Source organism: Danio rerio, chromosome 3 (genome assembly GCF_049306965.1).
Source record: "Danio rerio strain Tuebingen ecotype United States chromosome 3, GRCz12tu, whole genome shotgun sequence".
NCBI lineage: Eukaryota > Metazoa > Chordata > Actinopteri > Cypriniformes > Danionidae > Danio > Danio rerio.
Window position 1 is genome coordinate 34,539,597 of NC_133178.1, and position 24,397 is coordinate 34,563,993.

Sequence of the window (24,397 nt, forward strand, 5' to 3'; positions counted from 1 at the left end):
CAGTGTAATATGAGTAAATATGAAGAGTTTAGGGAGACAAAGTGGCGCAGTAGGTAGTGCTGTCGCCTCACAGCAAGGTCGCTGGTTCGAGCCTCGGCTGGGTCAGTTGGTGTTTCTGTGTGGAGTTTGCATGTTCTCCCTGTGTTCACATGGGTTTCCTCTGGGTGCTCCGGTTTCCCCCACAGTCCAAAGAGCCTGTAGTGTATAAGTGTGAATGAGAGTGTGTGGATGTTTCCCAGAGATGGGTTGCAGCTGGAAGGGCATTCGCTGTGTAAAGCATGCTGGATTTTGGCGGTTCATTCCACTGTGGCGACCCTAGATTAATAAAGGGACTAAGCCGAAAAGGAAATAAATGAATAAATGAAGAGTTTACTTTTTAGTAATTTTAAAATCTTTTTGTGTGCAGTTGAAGAGTAGAATTACAAAAAAAAAAAAAAACGTGATTCATAGAAATTAGAATAACTTGTAATTTTGTCATTTTCAGAAATCCTTTAATTATAATGTTCGTTGAAGAGTACAATTAAAAATATTTTAACTGATTTTTATTGTATTTAAAAATATTTTAAATGATTTTTTTTAAACAGTGGTTATCCATTTTTTTCAATTCAACTGCAGTCGCTCTCTTTCTCTATCTCCCTCCCTCCCTCCCTCTATTATATATACAAAGCCCTTTTCTGTTATGAAAACATTTATTTATTCAGAATGAGAGACATTTGATAAGCTTACATTAACGTGTCTTGTCCTGTGTTGTTGTAATGACTGCCATTGCTATCTGTTTAATTTATTTATTTGTTTGCATATTATGAGATTTTTTTCTTATTCTTAATAAAACCAAAGGATTTAGAAATCGAACATTCTTTTTACTGCAAGGAAATTTAATAGGGCACTATAAAAGCTCAAAAACTTAATTCTTATTAAGTAGCTCTCTGCAACTCTCGCATGGTCACCTACTGAAGCTAAGCAGGGATTTGCCAGTCAGTACCTGGATGGGGGACCACATGGTAAAATTAGGTTGCTGCCAGAAGTGGTGCAAGTGGGACCAGCAGCGGGCGCTCAACCTGCGGTCTGTGTGGGTCCTAATGCCCCAGTATATTGATGCTGACTCAATATTGCTCAGTGAGCATTGTCTTTTTGATGAGACATTAAAACCGAATCTCTGTGGTCATTGAAAATCCCAGGATGTCCTTCGAAAAGAGTAGGGATTTAAATTTGCCCACTGGCCTCTGTCCATCATGGCCTCCTAACTATCCCCATATAATAATTGGCTACAAACTCTGTCTCCTCTTCACCTATCAGCTGGTGTGTGGTGTGGTCTGGCGCAATATGGCTGCCGTCGCATCATCCAGGTGGATGCAGCACACTGGTGATTGATGAGAAGATTCCCCCCAATGTGTAAAGCGCTTTGAGTGTCCAGAAATGTAAAGAATTATTTATATTTGCTTAATACTTTCAGCCAAGGGCTATGCTTCTCACCAAGTATTTTGGACATATTTTCTCAAACATACAGTATAGTGTAAAATCATGTTTAGGACTAATAAAATACAGTACCTTTGCATAAGGTACATATACAGTACTGCCCTATCTAGTATTGTAAATAGGCATAGCTGAAAATTGCATGTTAATGGAGTAGATGACGAAGATTACAGTTAAAGTGCCAACCAGCATTCAAAAGCTGTAGGCGCATTTACTAACGCTGCGGCGACGGCAGAGGTAACATATTGAAGTGTTAACATCTGTATATACACACTGTAAAAAAATCCGTAATTTTATGGTTTATTTAAATTTAAATGTCATTTAAATTTAAGCTGCCGGAAATAAATCGTAAAATTACAGGGGTTTTTTACAGTGCAGTTGAAGTCAGAATTATTAAACCCCCTTTATATATTTTTTTCTTTTTAAAATATTTACCGAATGATGTTTAACAGAGCAAGGAAATTTTCACAGTATGTCTGATAATATTTTTCTTCTTCTGGAGAAAGTCTTATTTGTTTTATTTCGGCAAGAATAAAAGCATTTTTTTATTTTTAAAAGCAATGGTAAGGTAAAAATTATTAGCCCCTTTAAGCTATATATTTTTTTTCGATAGTCTACAGAACAAACTATTGTTATACAATAACTTGCCTACAGTAATTACCCTAACCTGCCTAGTTAACCTAATTAACCTAGTTAAGCCTTTAAATGTCACTTTAAGCTGTATGGAAGTGTCTTGAAAAATATCTAGTAAAAAATTATTTACTGTCATCATGACAAAGATAAAATAAATCAGTTATTAGAAATTAGCTATTAAAACTATTATGTTTAGAAATGTGTTGAAAAAATCCTCTCTCCGTTAAAGAGAAACTGGGGAACAAAATAATCAAGGGGATAATAATTCAGAGGGGCTAAACATTCTGACTATATAATACACACACACCACACCACACCACACTTTAACCTGAACACATGAACGCCATATTTATTTCCCATGTCTATTTCTGGAAAAGAACAAAGAATAAAAGCCACACTATCTACTTCAAACTGCCTCTTCACTAAGTGGTTGAAACTCTGACAGAAAAAGGGTTGAAGTGTGTGCCTTGTGCGTTTCATTAAACGCATGTGTGTGGGTTGATGGAGCTTCAAAGCATTTTCTCGTAAGTTTCTGCTTCCAAGTTGTCAGTATCTATAAAGGTGTTGCAGCTCTTTTATCATACAGGTCTGCTCGTATGGTGTCTTTGAAGAACAGCGGGTCTGGAGCTGAAGCAGTGTGTACAGTGTACTCACCACGTCATAGTGTCCGTGCTGAGCAGCCAGGTGCAGGGGGATCTGACCCTCATCCGACTGACCGTTCACTGAAGAGCCCGACTTCAGCAGTAGCTTCATGGGCTCCGACTTCCCCTGCCACGCTGCATAATGTAGAGGACGCATCCCTGAAACATGACAGAAAAACACGTTATATAAGCTAACTCAAAACATTTGCCCACACGTGACTACTGCATTTAAAGTTATTGGATGTGCTTCCAGTTGGGTAAATTTCCGTTAACAATATCTGAAATAAATGCTTCAAATGCACTACAAATGATCAACATATTGTGAGATGAGTTTCATTTTGTGATTTATTTTTATCTATAATGAAAAAACTTTACACTTGTTATTTTATGTGACATTAGTATCATAACTGAGGCCAAAGCTCTTTTGAGATCACTGTTTGTTTGTTCTTTTGGTCCTCTTTGTACATCTTATATAGAAGTTTTCAAAAGATTGCAGCAGAAAGTCTTATTCCGAGTTCTTGTGGTTTTTCATGGACTGCTAGTAATTTATTCATTCTAATTAGATTTGTCTTAATATTTCAGTCCCTCCAGGATTTCATGAATTCAGTGGTCCTTGAGAGAAAAAAAAAGAAAATGAGTATTTTAAAGCAGATGTAAGCAGTTTCACAGCACAAGAGAAAAAACTAAAATAATGAAGCAAATAATGCTTTTATAAATCTTTGAAAAAATCAATAATTTATGCTGCAAATCTTTTATAAAATGTCCTTGAAAAATCCTGAAGAGGCTGATATTTAGTGGATGAACTGTGAGGAGAATAATACCACCTCACTGTATACACGTTTTAAAAACATTTCACTGATTGTTTACAATTTAACAGAAGTTAATATCATTAATCACAAAAAGCACCTAGGCGTGTAGAACAAAGTGGATAAATTATTCATACATGTGAAGTCAAGCTCGTTTGTGATTGTTTGGAAGTGATTTCAAAAGCATTGCTGTTGCACATCCTGATTTTGCCAAGTACGATGCAATCCTGGATTAACATCTATGGGGATCCTGAAACATCATTTTTGTTAAAAAAAAAATGTAATCCATACCTACTCCCTACCTTAAACCCAACCATAACTGTAAATTATTCCCAAAATCAGAGGGGAATTATAGTTGGATAACAATCATGTAGAAGTGCATAAACCTAACATAAACAGTAAATGTACCCCTTAATTCTGATTGGCTGATTGGAATGTTGTACCAGGATCAACATCTAAAACATGTCCTACTTGATGAAATCAGGTTAGGGCATTGCTGTAATTTTTAAGATATGCCAAACTCTTTATTTGAAGATGGCGATGTAAAGCTAACATTTTGCATTAATTTTTTTTCTGGTACCTTTCTGGTCCCTGATGTCCACTAGGGCCTGAGAGTCCAGCAGTAGTGATATGACTTCCACATTTCCATTGAGAGCCGCATGATGCAGTGGTGAAAACCTATGGATAACACAAACAGTACTTATATAAACAGGATGTCAATTTTAGGGTCTTCAGAAATGAATTTAGAATTCTATTTCCATTACAAAGTAAATGAAAAAAAAAACATATACACTCAAACACAGAGTCAATTCAAATATTTCCCAAGTGCTGTTTAAAATAAAGAGGGGAAAAATCACATTTTTAAACAATATCATAATAACAATTTTTTTTCTTTGCCATGATGACAGTAAATAATATTTAAAGTTATTTTGCTAGTACTGCTAGTTAGATTAGACTAGAAAGACTAGTACTGAGCTAAAGTGCAATTTAAAGGCTTACCTAGGTTAATTAGGTTAACTCGGCAAGTTAGTTTAATCAGGTTAGCTATTGGATAACAATGGTTACTTTAATCAGTGTAATATGAGTAAATATGAAGAGTTAGGGATATATAGAAAATTATAATAGGGAATACTGCGAAAATTCCCTTGCTCTGTTAAACATCACTTGACCAATATTTAAAAAAGAATTAAAATTTCACAGGAGAATTAAATTTTTTGTCTTTAACTCTATACAATATGTACACAATATACCCCCCTACCCCCAAGGGGGGTATTTCAGTATTTCTGATAATATTGTTTCTTCTGGAAAAAGTTATTTTCGACTAGAATAAAAGCAGTTTTTTTATGCTCATTTTAAGCTCAAAATTGTAGCCCCTTTAAGCTATAGTTTTTTTTCTGATAGTCTACAGAACAAACCATTCGTTATACAATAACTTGCCTTATTACCCTAAACTGCCTAGTTAACCTAATTAACCTAGTTAGGCATTTAAATGTCAATTTAAGCTGTATAGTAGTGATTTGAACATCTAGTAAAATATTATGTCACCATAGCGAAGATAAAATAAACCGGTTATTAGAAAAGAATTATTAGCCCCCGTTTATTTTTAACTAGCAAATAACTAATAACTAATAACTAGCTAACTTTACCAGTCTGCCTTGCTGTCTAAACATGGCAGATTCATAAAACTGCAACAATGAAATCATGCATCATAGTTGCCACTGGGATTTATCCTCCAGTATCTCACTCTAATGCACTTGCAACATTTGTTGACCTTGGTGACCTTGTTAAAGTAGTAGCTAACTTCCTGAATGAAAATTCTGTCATCATTTTCTGCACTTGTTCCAAACTAGTTTCTTTCTTCTTTTGACCACAAAATGTTTATTTAAATGTTCCAAGCAGTTCACAGTAAAGCTGTTCGAGTGATTGAATTGCGATCACAATTTAAAAACATCACGATTAGTGAATAGCAAGAGGCTGTGATATGAAATATATTATGCATTATTTAATTTTCCCCACCCAGAGCAAACGCGTCTTACTAGCCAACTGAGTGAGCACACTTTCGTTCTGCCCAATCAGAATTGCACAACCAAATTACATCTACAATAACAAACAAACAAACAAACAAACAAACAAACAAACAAACAAACAAACAAACAAACAAACAAACAAACAAACAAACAAACAGGATACCGTGAAAAAGTAAGATAATGGTGTCTGCTGCTTCAAAAGCATTAATAGACAAAATAATATCTAGGATAAACAGCATTGGTAATATGGGAATATTTTGCTTTCAAAGTCACAGACACCAAACAAAAACAGGTCATTTTTAAGAGCTGTGGCACAATTGTTGCCACGGCTTACAGATTATTGAGCTGAAGCTTGACTACAAAATTAAATCAAAATCAAATCGCTATCATAATATCTGTCAAACAATAATGATATAATAATAATAATAATAATAATAATAATAATAATAATAATCACAATTAAATATTTTTCTCAAATCGCACAGCCAGTCCTCAGTGAACATGATCTGGAAGTAGAAGTGAAGAATGACCAATCATTTTGAAAGTGAATTACACTTTCTTATGTTTTTAAAGACTCACAGCTTTTTCTAACTAGACCATATCATCTGCTTTATACAGTATACGCAGCAGACAATATCATCAACCACACTTGAGTTACAGGAACCATTACTCGCACAATACTGAAAAAGTGTGAAGTTAATATGAGGAGCATGTGCTTGAGTTACAACCTCATTCATCAATGTGCATGTGTCGCTGTGTATGTTTGCTCAGCTGTTTTTCATAATAGCAATGTCTGCTTGTGTAAGAGCACATGATTGCATCTGAGACAGCAGGCTGTGTGTGTTTGTTTGTTTGTACAGTATATACAAGATTTAATCATTCCATCTTGAACGCTGCAACACAAACAGCTCTGAGTCTACAAACACAAACTCACATCACTCCATTTCTGTCGATAACATTCTGATTTATTATTACCAAACCGACCAAAACCCTTGACTAAATATGTTGAATATCAATATCATTTAAACAATAGATTAATATCAAAAGCACAAATTTATTTATGTATCACACATTTTTATCAAAGTTAAGAGACTATCCCTTTAAAAATATTGAATTCTATACATATCACCCATACAATGTACTTTTGTGACATGCGATTCCAAAAGTGATTGTAAAATAATGTGTCTACTTTAATATTTCAAACTAGTTTTTTAAAGCTGATATATTGGTCAAAAATTGTTCCATCATCATTCAGTGTAATAAAATGTTTATGCAAAAAATTAATGTATATTTATGACCAGCACTAAATACAGCTCCGGACAAAACTAAGAGTCCACTTCAAAGATATAATCTGTTGGAGTGAAATGCTCATTTATCTTTTATAGTATAAACTATTGATAATGAACATCTCTCATTTATTTATTTATTTATTGAATAAATAATTCAATGCTATATATATTTTTATTACATTCTGTCCTTCTTTAGCATTCAGAGATATGCTAAGCACACAAAATTAATATTTAATTTTTTAATAAACCCACGACTAAAAGAGTGAAGGTCTTTAACTCTGCTGTAAAATGCAGAAAATATGACATATATGGTATTTTAAAAAAATCACTTGTCTGCCAGTAGGTGCCCTCCGTCAGACAAAAATGTGAAACTCTGCCTGTGCTCAGAATTAAAATTTATACTTATGTGCTTCCATAATTTTTTTTTTTATTCTGTAAACTACAAATTTTTGTGCAAAAAAATATCAAAGGGGAAATTTAGTCATTTGGAGCTTTTTATGCATAAATTATAGAAAAAGACAGAAAATGTTTTCAGGCATGTAAATGTTCATTTTTAGAGATCACACATTTATTCCATTGTTAATTTTAATTTTTTTGCGAATACACAATAACATTGTTTGAATTTCTGATAGTTCAGATAAATCAACATATAATGGAATTACCCCGACTGCCAATTACAACAAAAGAAAACATTTGTAATTCTGATATTTTTCTTGGCTTAAAAAAATTGCTCTAAACAACATTATTTTTTTAAAATTTGGAATAAATGTTCGTAGATTTTTACAAAATAAAAGAAATATTAACATTTTACACAAATAATAAATGCAGTAAATTCAGATCACTTTCAATCTCTTTTTCCATAACTGTATATTTATAAAACACATATGTCTACATGATGTTTTCCAATATTTCATGTCTAGAAACATTAATGTTAAAACATTATAGACAATGGGCTCTCTTTTAACGATGTAGGCGTAAAGTCTAAAGAGCATGGCGCAAAAGCATTAAGAGCATATCCGAATCCACTTTTGCTATTTTAAGGACAGAAAAACATGCTCTGCGCTGCAGCACATGGTCTAACAGGGTTGTGCTTATTCTCTTAATGAGATATGGGTGTGTTTTGAGCATAACGTGCAAAAAAACAATCATCTCCTGTCATATCTCACAGTCCCTTTAGAAGTCAGTTGTGTTGCACTATGGTGCATTTGCTATTTACTCATAGTGCATTAACATTGCAGAACTTTGAGTCTTCTCCATTCGGCCGTTTTACTTTCTCTTTATTGTACGTTCACTCTTTACTCTTTTAGTTTCGTGGATAAGAAAACGGTGTTGTACACATGTCCATGAAGACATCCATTAGCCTACATATTAATTTCGTTTGTGTAGTGCAAAGATTTGTTTCAAAACTATTTCTAATTTTAGTTCTAATTTTCAGAAAACAAATAACAAAGTGTGGTCAAAAAACTTAGTTATATCCAAACACACGTCCTATTTTTATGCTCCATATGGGGATGCATATGTCTCCAAAACCCGACAGGTGGACAAATCTAAACTTGTTTTTATTAAAACAAATATATTAATAAATACTACATATAATAAATATTACTGCTAATAATACTAGTAACATTATACAAATGCAAATTTTCATGAACTGAAAAAAGGCATGAAGAAGGCATGTAAGCAGTTTTTTTTATATTTATGTAGAAAAATAATATTATTTGTATCATTTTAATCCCTTCATTTTTTTCATATGTAAAGACATTTGTGTATTGCTGTACATCCTATGTGTATTAGGAAAGGTGTACGCGTTTGGACCTGCATAGGCGTATTACAAACACGCTCTATGCTGGACTTTAGACCTGCTTTTAGATGGTCAATGGCGCAGCTTATTTTAGTTCCTAAAAATAGCAATGAACCAACAATGAGCCTTAACATACCTCCTTTATAGACCGGCACAACCTTGAGTCCACAAAATAGTGCAAATGAATTTGCTATTTAAACAACATGGCGCAAAATGTGAAAATTAGGGTTGCGCTGGTCTGAAAAAAGCAACAAATTGTGTTAAACACATCTTGTGGCTTACTGTGCCAGTTGTATGATAGGGCCCAAAATGTCAAACATTTTTATAGTCTTGATGCATGAAAACGTTCGAGGTTACAGAAGTAACCCTTCGTTCCCCGAGGAGGGGAACGGAAGTGCCATGAATGGGGAGGATTCGGATCAGAAGCCGCTTATCTGGAGAGTATTGAACGGGCCAATGAATGAAATTAATTGGCAGCGTAAGCTTGCGCAGGTGTGCGACATCTGCAATTATCTCAGCATATAAGCACACCTGAAGCCAGCAGACGCCATCCTTTTAAGCTGAAGAGACTTTCAAACAGCTAAGGGACAGTCATTATGGCGACGGAATATGGCACTTCCGTTCCCCTCCTCGGGGAACGAAGGGTTACTTCTGTAACCTCGAACGTTCCCCTTCGATTGGGGAACTTCAGTGCCATGAATGGGAGAATATGGAAAGCGCCATAATGACTGCACCTTACCAACACCCCCGATGAGGAGATAGTCAAGCAAGCGTGACGCACCCACATCATGGGGGGCGCGGTCCTCCAACGTGTCCCTGGCCCTAATTTATCCTACTTCAACAGAAGTTTTACGGATTTAGATATATTTTTTGGGAAGTCGTGAGCATCTAGATAATTCTAGGAAATACGACAGTACGTTGGGAAGCGTGCAATCCCGATAGGGAGGACGCTGCGGAGGCCATCCGTTACCCAAGGGGGGGATAGATGGCAGAATTTACCTATGGACTAGCCCTAAAAAGGGGGAGTACGCATAGCAAAAGAGTGGTTAGCGGAGAGGGAAGACACGGGTCCGCCCAGGGGGGGGACTTAACCGTGGCGGAATAAGCATATGGGATCGCCTAGTGGGGATCACGCATAGCAGGCACCTATACCCAAAACGCGGGCTGACCAGCGGGCAGACCTACAACGTAGTGGGCCAGCAAGTGACTCCTCCGCTGAGTCAGTGCTGGGGGCCACGGAGGAATCTGCAGGGCTCACCTGACGGGGAACTTTACTGACAGATAAAAAAGGCGCACGTACCTCCGTGTTAGGGAGAATGGCGCCGCAAGCGTGTTTCAACACCCTACCGAGTTGTCTCCTCAATCACCAAAGGGTTACCTAATACCCTTGAGGAAACCGGCTCCACTCGCAGATTGTAAAACCTTGCAAATGTGTTGGGTGTCGCCCAGCCCGCAGCTCTACAGATGTCTGTTAGAGAGGCGCCGCGTGCACGCGCCCAAGAGGATGCAACGCTCCGAGTGGAGTGTGCACAAACTCCCGGGGGACACGGCTGACCTCGACTCAAATAAGCGAGTGAAATGGCATCCACAATCCAGTGGGATAATCTTTGTTTTGATACGGCACTTCCCTGCTGCCGACCGCCATAACAGACAAAGAGCTGCTCAGATGATCTAAAATTCTGAGTACGGTCCACATAAATGCGCAGAGCGCGAACTGGACAAATTAAAGAAAGGGCTGGGTCTGCCTCCTCCGGGGGCAGCGCTTGCAGGTTCACTACCTGATCTCTAAAGGGGGTGGTAGGAACCTTGGGCACATAACCGGGGCGGGGTCTCAGGATGACGTGAGAGTAATCCGGCCCGAATTCCAGGCACGAGTCAATGCCTCCAGGTCCCCGACCCTCTTGATGGAGGCCAACGCAACCAGCAGAGCTGTCTTCAGGGACAGAAATCTTAGAGATACTGATTCGAGTGGCTCAAAGGGATCGGATCGCAGACTCGTGAGAACGAGGGCGAGATCCCAAGAGGGCATGAGAGGGGGGCGAGATGGATTAATTCGCCTAGCACCCCTAAGGAACTGGATGACCAGGTTATGCTTTCCCACGGTGCCGCCAGCTACCGCGATATGATAAGCGGAGATGGCGGCCACGTAAACCTTGAGAGTGGAGGGCGACAGCCTGCTGTCCAACTTCTCTTGAAGGAAAGAGAGCACAACACTAATCTGGCAATTTCGGGGGTCTTCTCTGCGAGAGACGCACCATTCAGTGAATAGACTCCACTTCAGGGCGTAGGCGCGCCTCGTGGAGGGGGCTCTAGCCTGAGTGATGGTATTAACCACTGCAGTCGGTAGGTTACCTAAGTCTTCCTCGCGTCTAGGGACCACACGTGGAGGTTCCAAAGATCGGGGCGAGGGTGCCAGATGGTGCCCTGTCCCTGAGAGAGTAGGTCCTCTCTCAAAGGGATCCGCCAGGGGAGGGCCGTCGCGAGGAGTGAGAGCTCTGATATCCAGGTCCGGTTGGGCCAAAGGGGCGCAACTAGCAGAACCTGTTCCTCGTCCTCCCTGACCTTGCACAGAAACTGCGCGAGCAGGCTCACTGGGGGAAACGCATACTTGCGCATGCCCCGAGGCCAGCTGTGGGCCAGTGCATCCGTGCCGAGAGAGCCCTCGGTCAGGGAAAAAAACAACTGGCAGTGAGCGTTCTCGGGGGAAGCAAACAGATCGATCTGGGCCTCCCCGAATCGCGCCCATATCAGCTGAACAGACTCGGGGTGGAGTCTCCATTCTCCAGGGCGTAACAGCTGTCGTGAGAGCGCATCGGCTGCACGATTGAGCGTGCCTGGGACGTGAATGGCGCGCAGCGATTTCAGCCGCGGGTGACTCCAGAGGAGCAGACGGCGGCGAGCTGAGACATGCGGCGAGAGCGCATACCCCCCATGCGGTTGATATACGCCGCCGCCGCCATACTGTCCGTCCTGACCAGCACGTGTTGCCGCTCCAGCACCGGTAAAAAGCGGTGGAGAGCGAGGAACACTGCCAACAGCTCTAGGCGATTGATATGCCAATGCAGCTGGGCACCCTTCCAGAGGCCCGCAGCCGCATGCCCGCGACACAGGGCCCCCAACCCGTGTTGGAAGCGTCTGTTGAAACAACAACATGGCTGGACGCCTGTCCTAGAGGCACACCGGCCTGTAGGAACGAGGGGTCGTTCCAAGGGCTGAGGGCGCGGCGACACAGCGCAGTAACCGAGACCCGGTGTGTGCCCGCGTGCCATGCGCGTCTGGGGACCCGATCGTGAAGCCAGTGCTGAAGTGGTCTCATATGGAGCAACCCGAGCGGCGTGACGGCGGCTGCGGATGCCATATGCCCCAGGAGCCTCTGAAAGAACTTCAGTGGGACCACTAGTTTGCTGTCGAGCTCCCTCAGACAGTTCAGCAACAGGCGAGCGCGTTCCTCGGAGAGGTGCGCTACCATGGTGATCGAGTCCAGCTCCATCCCGAGAAAAGAAATCCTCTGCACGGGGGCGAGTTGCTCTTTTCTCGGTTGACCTGAAGCCCCAGTAGGCGGAGATGCCGAAGCACCTTGTCCCTGTGCATAATCAATTGCTCCCGCGAGTGGGCTAAAATCAGCCAGTCGTCGAGATAATTGAGTATGCGAATGCCCGCGAGCCGAAGGGGCGCTAGGGCACCCTCCGCGAGTTTGGTGAAGACCCGCGGAGACAGAGAGAGCCCGAAGGGGAGGACCTTGTACTGCCACGCTCGACCCTCGAACGCAAACCGCAGAAATTGGCGGTGGCGTGGAAGAATGGAGACATGGAAATACACGTCCTTCAGGTCTATGGCTGCAAACCAATCCCGAGGACGAACGCATTGGAGAATGCGCCTCTGCGTGAGCATTCTGAACGGCAGCTTGTGCAGACAGCGGTTCAAAACGCGCAGATTTAGGATTGGCCGTGACCCACCGCTCTTTTTGGGTACGATGAAGTATGGGCTGTAAAACCCACTCTCCATCTCGGCTGGAGGAACCGGCTCGATTGCACCCTTCGCCAGGAGGGCAGCAATCTCCTCTCGCAAGACAGGGGCGGACAGGGGGTTGACCCTGGAGAAATACACGCCCGTAAACTTGGGGGGCCGTTTCGCGAACTGAATCGCGTAACCGAGTCTGATTGTGCGTATGAGCCACCGCGAGGGGCTGGCCCGCGCTAACCAGGCAGGCAGAGCCCTCGCTAATGGAGTCATCGCTACAATCGCTGACGTACCAGCGGTGGGGCAGCGCGGAGTGGGTGTGCTGATCCGGGAAGCACGAGGGTCCCGCGGAAGAGCTGGAGGAGAGCGATTCGCTCTGGCTCCGCACCCTGACTCCGGAGAGGGGGCTGGAGGGCTGAGGAAAGGGAGACCGTCCCCCCAGCGCTCGTGAGCCACTGGCGAAGCACGTAGAGTCTGCGAGCCGGAAGGCAGCGCGTCCCGGACTGGCAGAACTCGTGCCGTCACATCCGGGGAAGGGAAAAAGTGCTCTTTTACTGATGTTTTGGTGGCACTGAAAAGTACCGTTGTTATCGGGGCCCCGCCCTCCAGCGGGGAAAGAGCAAGTTTCCTCTTCTCCGGATGGCCTGTCTCAGGGACGCTTCGCGGTCCGTTTACCGGACTTAACGGCGCCCTGGGCAGGAGGGGCTGCCTGCTTTCGAGGTGAACGCCGCGCCCGCTTGGCCGGAGGCGCAGGCGGGGGCGGGGCAGCACTCGTTGGCGGGCGCCCTCGGCGAGGAACAGCGGAGGTGGATGGCTCGGCGGGCGGAGCGGGCTTACGGCCACGCCGATAGATGACATTGCCCATCGCATCCGACTGCTCTTTCACCGCCTTGAATTCCTGGGTGAATTCACCGACGGTGTCGCCGAACAGGCCAGCCTGGGATATGGGCGAGTCAAGAAAGCGAACTTTGTCAACGTCGCGCATATCGGCCAGGTTTAGCCAGAGGTGGCGTTCCTGAACCACAAGTGTGGACATCGTCCTCCCCAGCGCACACGCGGCGGACTTAGTAGTCCGAAGAGCATAGTCGGTCGCGGTGCGCAGCTCATGTAATAAGCTTGGGTTGGACCCGCCCTCGTGCAGCTCGGCCAGCGCCTGCGCTTGGTAGCGCTGGTAGGTGGCCATCGCGTGCAAAGCAGAAGCAGCCTGTCCCGCAGCCTTATAAGCTCTGGCTCCGAGGGAGGCAGACAACCTACAGGCTTTGGACGGGAGGCGGGGCAAACCCCGCCACGTAGAGGCGCCGCGCGGACAAAGATTGACCGCGATAGCGCGCTCCACTGACGGGATCGCCTCATACCCCCTGGCAGCTCCGCCGTCAAGGGCGGTGAGGGCGGAGGCACTCGCAGCACGGGCAGAGAAAGGTGCCCTCCAGGACTGCGTGAGCCTACTGTGCACTTCCGGGAAGAAGGGGACGAGAGGCTTCGAAGGCTTCGCCTTCTGGTCCTCTACGTAGCACCCATCTAGTCGGTCCGGCCGCGGAGCTGGGGGATAAACCATCTCCAACCCCACGGCCGAAGCAGCCCGGGAAAGCACGGCTAACATGTCCGCTTCAGGATCCGATTTGACAGCGCTCACCTGCCCGGAGGGGGCGAGCGGGTCCGGATCTTCGTCGGACAGTGAAAGCCCACCCTCCGATGCCGCGGAGGACATCTGATCTCCGGTGTCAGCGAGTGTGAGAGCTACCATCTGGTTAGACGGAACACTCTCACCACCCGAAGCTTGGATGGAGCGCCGTGAGGAGCGAGAGGTCCGCGAGCCCGTGGGCGGCGGATTAGCTCCCGCTGAAACCCTCAGATCTGCCCGAGCGCCCGCTGCTTTTTTAGAGCAGGAGGCAACTGGGGTGGCTCGCTCTCTTGCGAAAGTTAGCCGCGATCTTAGCTGTGCAACGGTCATGGCATCGCAATGACGACATGAACCGCCCGCGAGCACCGCATTAACATGCTGGACCCCCAAACATGCAATGCAGTGATCGTGTCCATCATCCGGAGACAGGAAACCCCCGCATCCAGAAACGCACAGTCGGAGCGCCATCCTGAAAAGGCCGTGCTGCACGACTGTGTTGCTCTTTTAGGAAAGTTGCAACTATACGCACCGCTCTGGAGGACCGGACCCAAAGAACCGCAGGCAAGGGAGTAACCCAGCTCGACCGTCTGCCACCGCGAATACCCACTCTGGACCGGGAGACACACTCGTTCGCTCTGAAGTGCTGATCAGCAAGAGGAACCCTCATCGACTCACTCAGAAAGGATCTGAAGCGAAAAGGATGGCGTCTGCTGGCTTCAGGTGTGCTTATATGCTGAGATAATTGCAGATGTCGCACACCTGCGCAAGCTTACGTTGCCAATTAATTTCATTCATTGGCCCGTTCAATACTCTCCAGATAAGCGGCTTCTGATCCGAATCCTCCCCATTCATGGCACTGAAGTTCCCCAACCGAAGGGGAACCCCATTTTCACAGGCTTATTTACATTAATGACAACAATATAGCCTACAGATCACCCTTTACCTTTGTAGAATGATTAATATTTATTTAATTGTGTGCAGCAGAGGTCTGTGCTTTTAACTAAGGTGCGAAGTGTTGAGAACAAAAAGCCCCCACTGGATTTTCAGTCACAGCAGTCTTTGTGGTTGGTGAATAAAATACGCTGTAACCATCGTGATGCTTGTGAGTGTAAAGCCTCGGCTCAGAGCAGAATACTAAACTCAAAGGAGTCTGCCTGAATCTGACCCTCCACTCGCTCTCTCTGGATCCAGCAGAGCAGGATGGGGGAAGGGCCAGAAAACCCCACCAAACGTTCCCCACATCACACGCCATACAATATTCATTGTTGTCTTTGCTCTGTGGCACTTTCTCAGTTAGTAGGCCAGATACAGTAAGGCCTCTCTCTTCTTTCATTTTGGAGTCTCAGTATAGGGTAAGACAGAGGTGAAGACATATACACACACCGCCTGACCTACTTTCCTTAATGAGGGTAGTAAAGCCCAAGGCGTTCCCTCCAAAGGAAGCACTATAAGCACTACGCTGTTCACTTAGCATGCATGCATGATAAGATATTGTTTACCGTCGTAATCATGATAATAATAGAGTGTAAATGACTCAAAAAAAATTTTCTTAAATGAAAAATGTAAACATTCATAGGTCTACGATTGCTTTTGCTATTCACTTTCGCAAAGCAGAGAGGCTGTTATACCTACACTCTACAAAAAACAACCAAAAATGTAAAAGTGCTACAGTAAAAATCTGTAACATGTTTAACCACAAGTTTCCATCTGTGAATAACCATAAATTGACTTTCCCAGAATTCCATGCATGACAATCCACTTTTGTTGACATTACAAAAGTTCAATTTTTTTTTTCTTATCAGTTATGCACATTAGATTTATGTTACACATAATTTTGAAAGTGTAAGAATTGAAATATTGCAAATATTCTGATATCTTTGACAATTCAAAACATGAGCTGAAAACAGAGACTGGTGACTTCACAACCCACCAGGGGGGAATGCGGGAAAAACCAGTTCCTGCTGCATTTGCATCTGAGTATGCTGAAACTCAGCTTCATCCCCCCAACTCACGCATATGGTCATTTCAATGTTTTAGATTAACCAAACTGACTTTAACTATCATGTTTGATATCATTTGAAATGTCTCAGTGCGATTGGTACAATGGTCTCATTCTCTCAGAAATAGACATAATCAAAACAATAAATATATAACTTCAGGCATCTTTTGAACCACTGTGAAGGGTGTGACTTTTTACACACACACCCCCTTCCTTTCTTGGATTATTTAAGGTAAGGGTTGAGAAAAACTCAGGGCGATTCTGCCTAACCAGATCAGCCCATAACATGGCTTGCGCCATGTTATGTATATTAAAAAGTCAGGAATGCATCTTTTTCATCTTGGATTTATCTTTGATAATTTGTTGTTTTGTATTGATCATTTATGAATTGACTGATTGAATTGGCATAATACATTTACCTGACTAATAAATTGTAATGTTTGACCATATTTTGCTCACTCTGTAATTATTAATTCAAGTAGATTACGCTGTATCCTTGTTTCCGCACGTCTTGCGTCAGGTCAGTAGACGGACTAAAATCCAATTGAGATGGAGCATTGGCACACTAATTGTGTTTTAGCGATCCGGCTGACTCTTGATTTTGATTCATGTGTACTTAGGTGGAAAGGGCCATAACTTCCGTCTAGGTCAACAAGGTGTTGCACGACTAACCTAGATTGGGTACCCGACCTTTGTTTGAAGGTAATATTATTCTAAATTAAGTTCATATGGGAAACCATGGGCTTGGTGAAAACCAAAGTTACTATAGAGTCCAGTAGTCGGGTACATTTATATTAATGCCCTAACCTCTAATTAGAAATGATGATTGTCTTAACTCAAAGGTGTACATCTAAGCGGGACTAACTAAAGTATTTTAGAACGAACGCGCTGGTAGCGGCCATCTAAAGTATTAGTCAATTTACCTCTGTTTAATATTCAAGACTGACCGGAGTGTGACCGTGAGGGACGCCTTCGGCCGAGGCGATTTCTCTGAGCGACATGAGCACCCGAATGAATGGATGTAATAGTTACTGAAGACAAACGGTTCAAACATTTATCTAAATTACATATTGATATAATCTTCTTAATGTTTTATAATTGGAGTCAGATAAAACGAGGATAAATATATTAATATTCTAAACCACCTCATACTAAAATTGGAGTCAGATATGAGTTAAGTTTAATATAAATCAACATTGTGCACTGGAAAGACCGAACATGCAGTGAACCTTCATCCACCATTGGATACCGTCATTGGACCAACTGGCTGGACCCTACAAAAGTATTTATTGCATTTATTTAGTATTTATTTACTGGCCCGGTTGGAAGAAGTATGCCTGAGCGTGGTTCACTTGGGCTTTGGCACGGTATGCTTGTGTGTGAGTACAAAATGCTCAAAAGCCTAAAACTGAAAGCGAGACGTGACTTTTAAGGGACTGTTTGATAAGGATTTATTAATCATTCTTCCTGTACAGTGAAAGCAAACTGCCGTAATTTATTAAATACACAAACCCCTCACTGCACGACAGCTGCCACCTTCAGCAGACCTCATCATTCCTGCAGCACGAGGACTTTATGATTGCTTATGAGCGCCAAAAGTGGCTGATCTGTTCAGCGAAATATCTGATTGCGTGTCACCGCATCCCTAAGGACTAAAGCGATATAACTAGAGAAATTTCCACTGTGCTGAGCGAGAGCACTTTACTGAACAGCGCAGCATCAATGACGTAAGCATTTCCAGGCCCGATTGTAATGTGAGTGCAGGGCGTCTGGGGATACGGAAGGGGGGACTTTAGAAGCTCCCTGCACATGAACAAAAGTACCAATCTGATTGGTGGAGAAGGTTTTGACATGGGGCGTCAAAACAAAAAAACGAGCATGAGGCGTTTTTTTTTTAAAAATGAAGATTTTACGCCTGGTGTTTTCACTGTTTTGTGCGTTGATGTGCACGATTACATTGGCGCCCTTTATTTATTCAAGAGGCGTTAAACGTCAACATAATATATAAGGTGTCAGAGATTACTAGTACTGCACAATAATAATACTAATAAATAAAATTACACTGAAACAAGTTTAGCATAATTGAAACTGCCATTTTACATTCAGTTAAACTCTTAAGACTCTGAAAAGCAAAGTTGAAATATATTTATTATGGATAAATGTGTTTAAATACACAGTGTTTGCCTTGAAAGTGACAAGTTGACTCTAAGAAAGTGAATTACCCATTGTAACTTGTAAACTTAATATTTATATTTATGTACATATGAGTTCATTTACTTGATAATGTTAAGGCAACAGGTTTACTATTTTTTTTTAAAGTAAACTCAACTAATCGCTTTTTACAAGTAGAAGGCAAGTTGCAAAATGCCATTTTTTCAGTGTATGTAACTTTTAATGAATCCACAAACATATGGAGACCCGGAAGAGACGTGATGGTGAGGGAAAAAATGGGTGGAAGAAAAAAAAGCTGAGTGTGAAAAAAAATGGGTGGTAGAAAAAAAAACAGTGATAAGAAAATATATATATTTTTAGTTTTTGTGTTCCCTTGCAAAGAGTTTTTGGGTTATCTTGCAAAACTTTTTTCCACAAACACTTCCTGTTCATTTCATATATTCCAACTCTACCATTTTTGTTGGGATTCTCACAACAAACATTCTATCCCTCTATCATCCTATCATTAAGTATTCCCCCTTATCTCTTATGTATTTTTAATCTTGAAAGCATGTTGAAATGGATATTAAAATGTCTGCATTCACTTTCTTTCCATTAAAATTTATGGACGCGCTCCGTATAAGAAACTGATCCCAGATCAGCTTCTGTACACGTCATTTAAAGTGACATCTCTGTTATCAAACAAGTGAAGAACAGCAAATGAATCTCTCATTTTGTTTTGTTTGATAACAGAGGTGTTACTGTAAGAATGCAGAGATCTATAATGAAAGGATTCCATTACTTTAGTAACTGTTTGTGCTCATTTAAGAGAAAATGAGCTGTGTTTAAAATAAAACACACAGAACGGACTTGTTTACATATCATTAAGTGTATTTGTCTGTTTAAACACAAACCCGAATTCCAATTCCAATTCCGTGTCCTGCACTTTACCTCCTCTTTTAATGACGTTTAAAAAAGCTGATTTGGGATCAGTTTATCATACAAAGCGCATCCATCAGTCAGGGCTTATACATGTATTTACTGATTCAGAGGTTGCATTGGAAGGGTGATGATCGGTGCACAGCTTTAATGGAATGAAAGTGTATGCAGACATTTTTATGTTGATTTCAACATGCTTTCAAGATTAAAAATATATGAGAAATATGGGAAAATATTAAATGATAGGATGATAGAGGGATAGAATGGTAAAATACGGTAGAATCCCGGCAATAATTAGATGGTTGTCATGTATGTCAAGTGAACAGGAATTGTTTGTGGTTTTGCAAGATAACGCAACACATCTTTGTGAGGGTACGTAAAAATATTTATTGTACTATCACTCTTTTTTTTCCCACGTATTTTTTTCTCCCACTGAGTTTTTTTTTTCTTCCACCATCTTGTCCCTTCCGGGTCTCCGTAGTAACATAAACAAACACATAAAAATGTAAAAATTGAAATATAAACATACCCTTGAGCATTCTATTACTGGAAGAAAAACGGAAGGTTCTTAACTCCCAGAGGACTTTTAATTCATAAACATATAACTATTCTGACTCTAGCAAGATTTGGCAGACATACAGTACCATGACAACACAAGCTCTTATAGTCTGTATTGATGCAGCACTTCACTGTTAATTAGAAAGGTGTTTGCTCAAATGGAGTAAACTGCTGCTCATCCATCACTGATCGCACACACTTGGTTTTTGGCAGCAACATCAGCTGGATCATGGGTAATAATCCAGACACATCTATCCCTCCTCTGCTTGCTAAACATTTATCTCCAACAAAATGTCATCAAACAAGACGATCCAACGTGGCAGTGCTGGTAATATCCGCAGCTGAAATATATCTCAGCTCTGCTGTTACTCTGTTGTTCTTTCTCACATGAAGACAGCGTTCATATCGTTTTATTAAAAGGGAAGCAAGACGACAGGCTCTTCTTTTCTCATAGATCAAATGTCTACAGCTGCTCCTCCACTGCTCCCAATTGCAGCAATGATCTCAGATTAGAAAGAACATTAAGCCTCTTATGAGGACACTTCAGATTTATTAGCACAAGATATCTGGTACGTTTACTTCAGAAGAGAGAAGACAAGAGAGTGCTACATATGGATATCATATGTTTGTATAATATACACCTGCAAAAAAAAAAAAAATATATATATATATATATATATATATATATATATATATATATATATATATATATATATATATATATATATATATATATATATATATTTTTTTTTTTTTTTTTAATCTGTTGGGTTGTAGGTCAAAAATTATATTCAATAATATGATTAATGTTTTTTATTGTTTAGTCAATATTTGGAGTAGATTAAAAATGTTTATTATAAAATTATTATAAGGTATTATGAGAAAGAGTGTTGTTCAATAGTTTTAGGACTAAATTTTGTGAAAGGTTTGAACTACTTCATACAGTATATAAATAATTCAAAAGTCTAATCAAAAGTCTAGTTACCTATTTAAGTTTCAGGAACAATCCAAAAATTGCATCCATAAATTTCTACAATGACTCAAATCACTTATTAATAAAGTCATCTGGAATGCCAAATAAAGCGTTCTTGCAGGACTCTCAGAGTTTATCAAGATTCAATGGATTCAATGCCTCCTCCATCTTACCCCATACATGCTCAATAATGTTCATGTCTGGTGACTGGACTGGGCAATCCTGGAGCAATCCTTGACCTTCTTTGCTTTCAGGAACTTTTATGTGGAGGCTGAAGTAAGAGAAGGAGTGCTATCCTGCTGAACAATTTGCCCTCTTCTGTGGTTTGTAATGTAATGGGTAGTACAAATGTCTTGACGCCTCAGGTTGTTGATGTTGCCATCCACTCTGTAGATCTCTCACACACCCCCATACAGGATGTAACCCTAAACCAAGATTTTTCCTTCTCCAAACTTGACTGATTTTTTTTAGAATCTTGGATCCATTGGGGTCCCACTAGGTCTTCAGCAGTAACTGTGATGATTGGGATGCAGATCAACAGATGAATCATCTGAAAAATCTACCTTCTGCCTTTTTTCCAAGTGATCAACTAGAAGTCAAGTTATTGACTATAGGATCTGCGACACGACTTTTGTCAGGTAGTGTATTATCTATAATATATATATATATATATATATATATATATATATATATATATATATATATATATATATATATATATATATATATATATATATATATATATATATATATATATATATATATATATATATATATATATATATATTACATTTTAATACGACATTTATTTCATGAACAGAGTTAAAAGATGATTGAGATGGGCATTTACTATTATTTATTTCATATTGTTGTTTATAAAAAAAAAAAAACTAGCTAAACACATACTGTTGTTCTGAATGGTAAAGTATTTCTTTGTTTTAAATATAGTTTTTGATACTTCAGGCAAAATAAATTATATATATATATGTATGTATGTATGTATGTATGTATGTATGTATGTATGTATATATATATATATATATGTATATATATATATATATATATATATATATATATATATATATATATATATATATATATATATATATATATATATATATATATATATATATATATATATATATATATATATATAGTATATTTATGACTGCAATGACTGCAGATATATAATTTACACTTTATTAAATTAATCTAAAGTGTATACCAAAACTTCTGCTTATACGCACAAAACTCTTTATACCCATAAAACTCACTATTTCAAGATGACATTAGTCTAAATCAAGTCAAAGTGTGGCTTTCACTGAATTGATTTGTTTTGTTTTATTGATTGGCAGCAATAAAAGTAACCCTCAGCATATAAAACGTCTTAAGATGACGAATTGCTTGGGAGAAACTGCAGAGTTGCAGTTGAAGAAATGAAAAGTCATAATTAACTGATTGGGTTTAGACAGAACAATTAAGACTTTATTAATGCTCACTGAGTGTGCTAAAGAATTCAATGAAAGAGCAGCATCATTAATCCTGCCATTGAGTCGTAGCTGCACAAGCTGGGTGTTTTGAAGACATCAGCAAGAAGCAGGTTTATACAGGAGATCCGTTTTGATTCTCTAAGTCGTCAAACTGTTCTCTCAAAAAACAGCATTATCTGCTGAGCTAAAGTTGTGTGCTTCATTACGAATAAGTGTATTTATTATGTACTATATTATTTTATGTGGATCAGCAAAGTAATGTCAGCCTTTTTTTTTAAACAAACCTTTAAGTGAAAACAGAAATTCTTCACTTTAGTTTACTTTTATACTTTGACTAAATTGATGCATATGTCTCTTTCACTGAAGTCTCTCTTTTAAAGCAAATTGACTTTGGTGGTTAAAAACAACATTATGATACTTAAATAATGTATTTTTGAATCAAAATTTTCCTTTAATAGCTTGATCAAGGTAATGCGCAGCAATTCGCACATTAAAAGAAAATGTCAGATTTGCATTATTGTTAATTAGCAATTCATTTATTTATAGCATTGATATAACTGTTGTCATCTGGTTGCTTCTTTCTTTCTTTCTTTCTTTCTTTCTTTCTTTCTTTCTTTCTTTCTTTCTTTCTTTCTTTCTATCTACAGATATCTCTGTCTGTTTGTCTATCTATAAAAACAATACAAATGTCTATTCATTAATTTTCTTCGACTTAGTCCCTTTATTCATCAGGGGTCGCCACAGTGGAATGAACCACCAATTGTTCAGCATATGTTTTGCGCAGCGGATGCCCTTCCAGCCACAACCCAGTACTGGGAAACACCTATACACTCTCGCATTCACACACACACCCTATTGATAATTTAGCTTATTTAATTAACCTATAGCGCATGTCTTTGGACTGTGGGGGAAAACCCACACGAACATTGGGAGAACATGCAAACTTCAGACAGAAACACCAACTAGTCCAGCTGGGGATCGAACCGGTGAATGTTTTGCTGTGAGGCAACAGTGCTAACCACTGAACCACTGTGCCACCCTCTAATACAAATATACAGAACAAAATAGAACAAAAGTCAAACCCCTGCAAATCCAAGCATGGCAGTTACATGGTAATAGTACTGTAAACAGAACCAAATTGAGCTTACATCAGATTCAACAGCTTTAAGTTGAAACAAAACATTTTACTAAGTTTAATTGATATAAAGACCTATACTGTCGTGACTTATTGATCACTTATCATTTTTTACAGTGTGTGTTTTAGGTAATGTACAATGGGTCTACAACCCACATTGGATACACGCTTATTTGGTATGGCCCACATGGCCCACACGGAATCTGCGCGCGCAGAATTCCGCAGATTTTCTGCAGATTTCCACTAAATTCCGCAGATTTTCATTGATTCTGTTTATTTACTTGAGTAAATGTGTGTAAATATATATTTATTCACTTTTTTAATTAATTACAGTAATATTATTGACTATTATGAAAATGTTCATCTGATTTATGTACAATACAGTTTGTACAGTAATATTTTCTGTCTTTTGGTAGATATATTATACGAGAGACTTGCTTTGTTTACCAAATAAAGTTAATCTAATTGGATTTGCATTTTAAACATTAAATAAAAGTTAAAAAGATAATATTTTTTATTTCACATATCAAGGTTTGAGTTATGATACTCTCAAAATAATTCCGCAGAAATCTGCAGATTTTTACCAAAATTCTCTGCTGAAATAGCAAAAAATGTCCGCAGATTCCATCTAGCCCTAGTTATGTGTAATGGTAAAATAAGGTGTGCATTTATGTGAAGCTTTGATGCTTTTAACTCAATGTGGGTGAAATAATGTCTGAATCGGTTCAACTCCCATCTCCTCCCTTCTCTCCTGTTTTGAAAAATGTTGCAGCGTTTTTTTAAATGTTGGTGAGTACTAGCCGCTTCTGTGACAGCTTCATGACTTCTGCAAAACAAGCACGTGTCACACTGCTACTAAAATAAATATCAGTCTAGAAAAAACAGACTCTGAACAAATCAA

At 40.2% G+C, this 24,397-nt stretch overlaps 1 protein-coding gene across 39 annotated transcripts in view; it reads right to left on the reverse strand.

Annotated features, from left to right (window-relative positions):
* caskin1 (CASK interacting protein 1) overlaps window positions 1–24,397 on the reverse strand; it is a 158,106-nt gene that overhangs the window by 37,904 nt on the left and 95,805 nt on the right. For all 39 annotated transcript variants that reach the window (XM_073944747.1, XM_073944742.1, XM_073944743.1 and 36 more), the window contains exons 3-4: window positions 4,134–4,231; window positions 2,761–2,906 (exon numbers count right to left, since the gene is read on the reverse strand). In XM_073944747.1, the coding sequence (XP_073800848.1) occupies window positions 2,761–2,906; window positions 4,134–4,231 (244 nt within the window). The remainder of the gene's footprint in view (window positions 1–2,760; window positions 2,907–4,133; window positions 4,232–24,397) is intronic.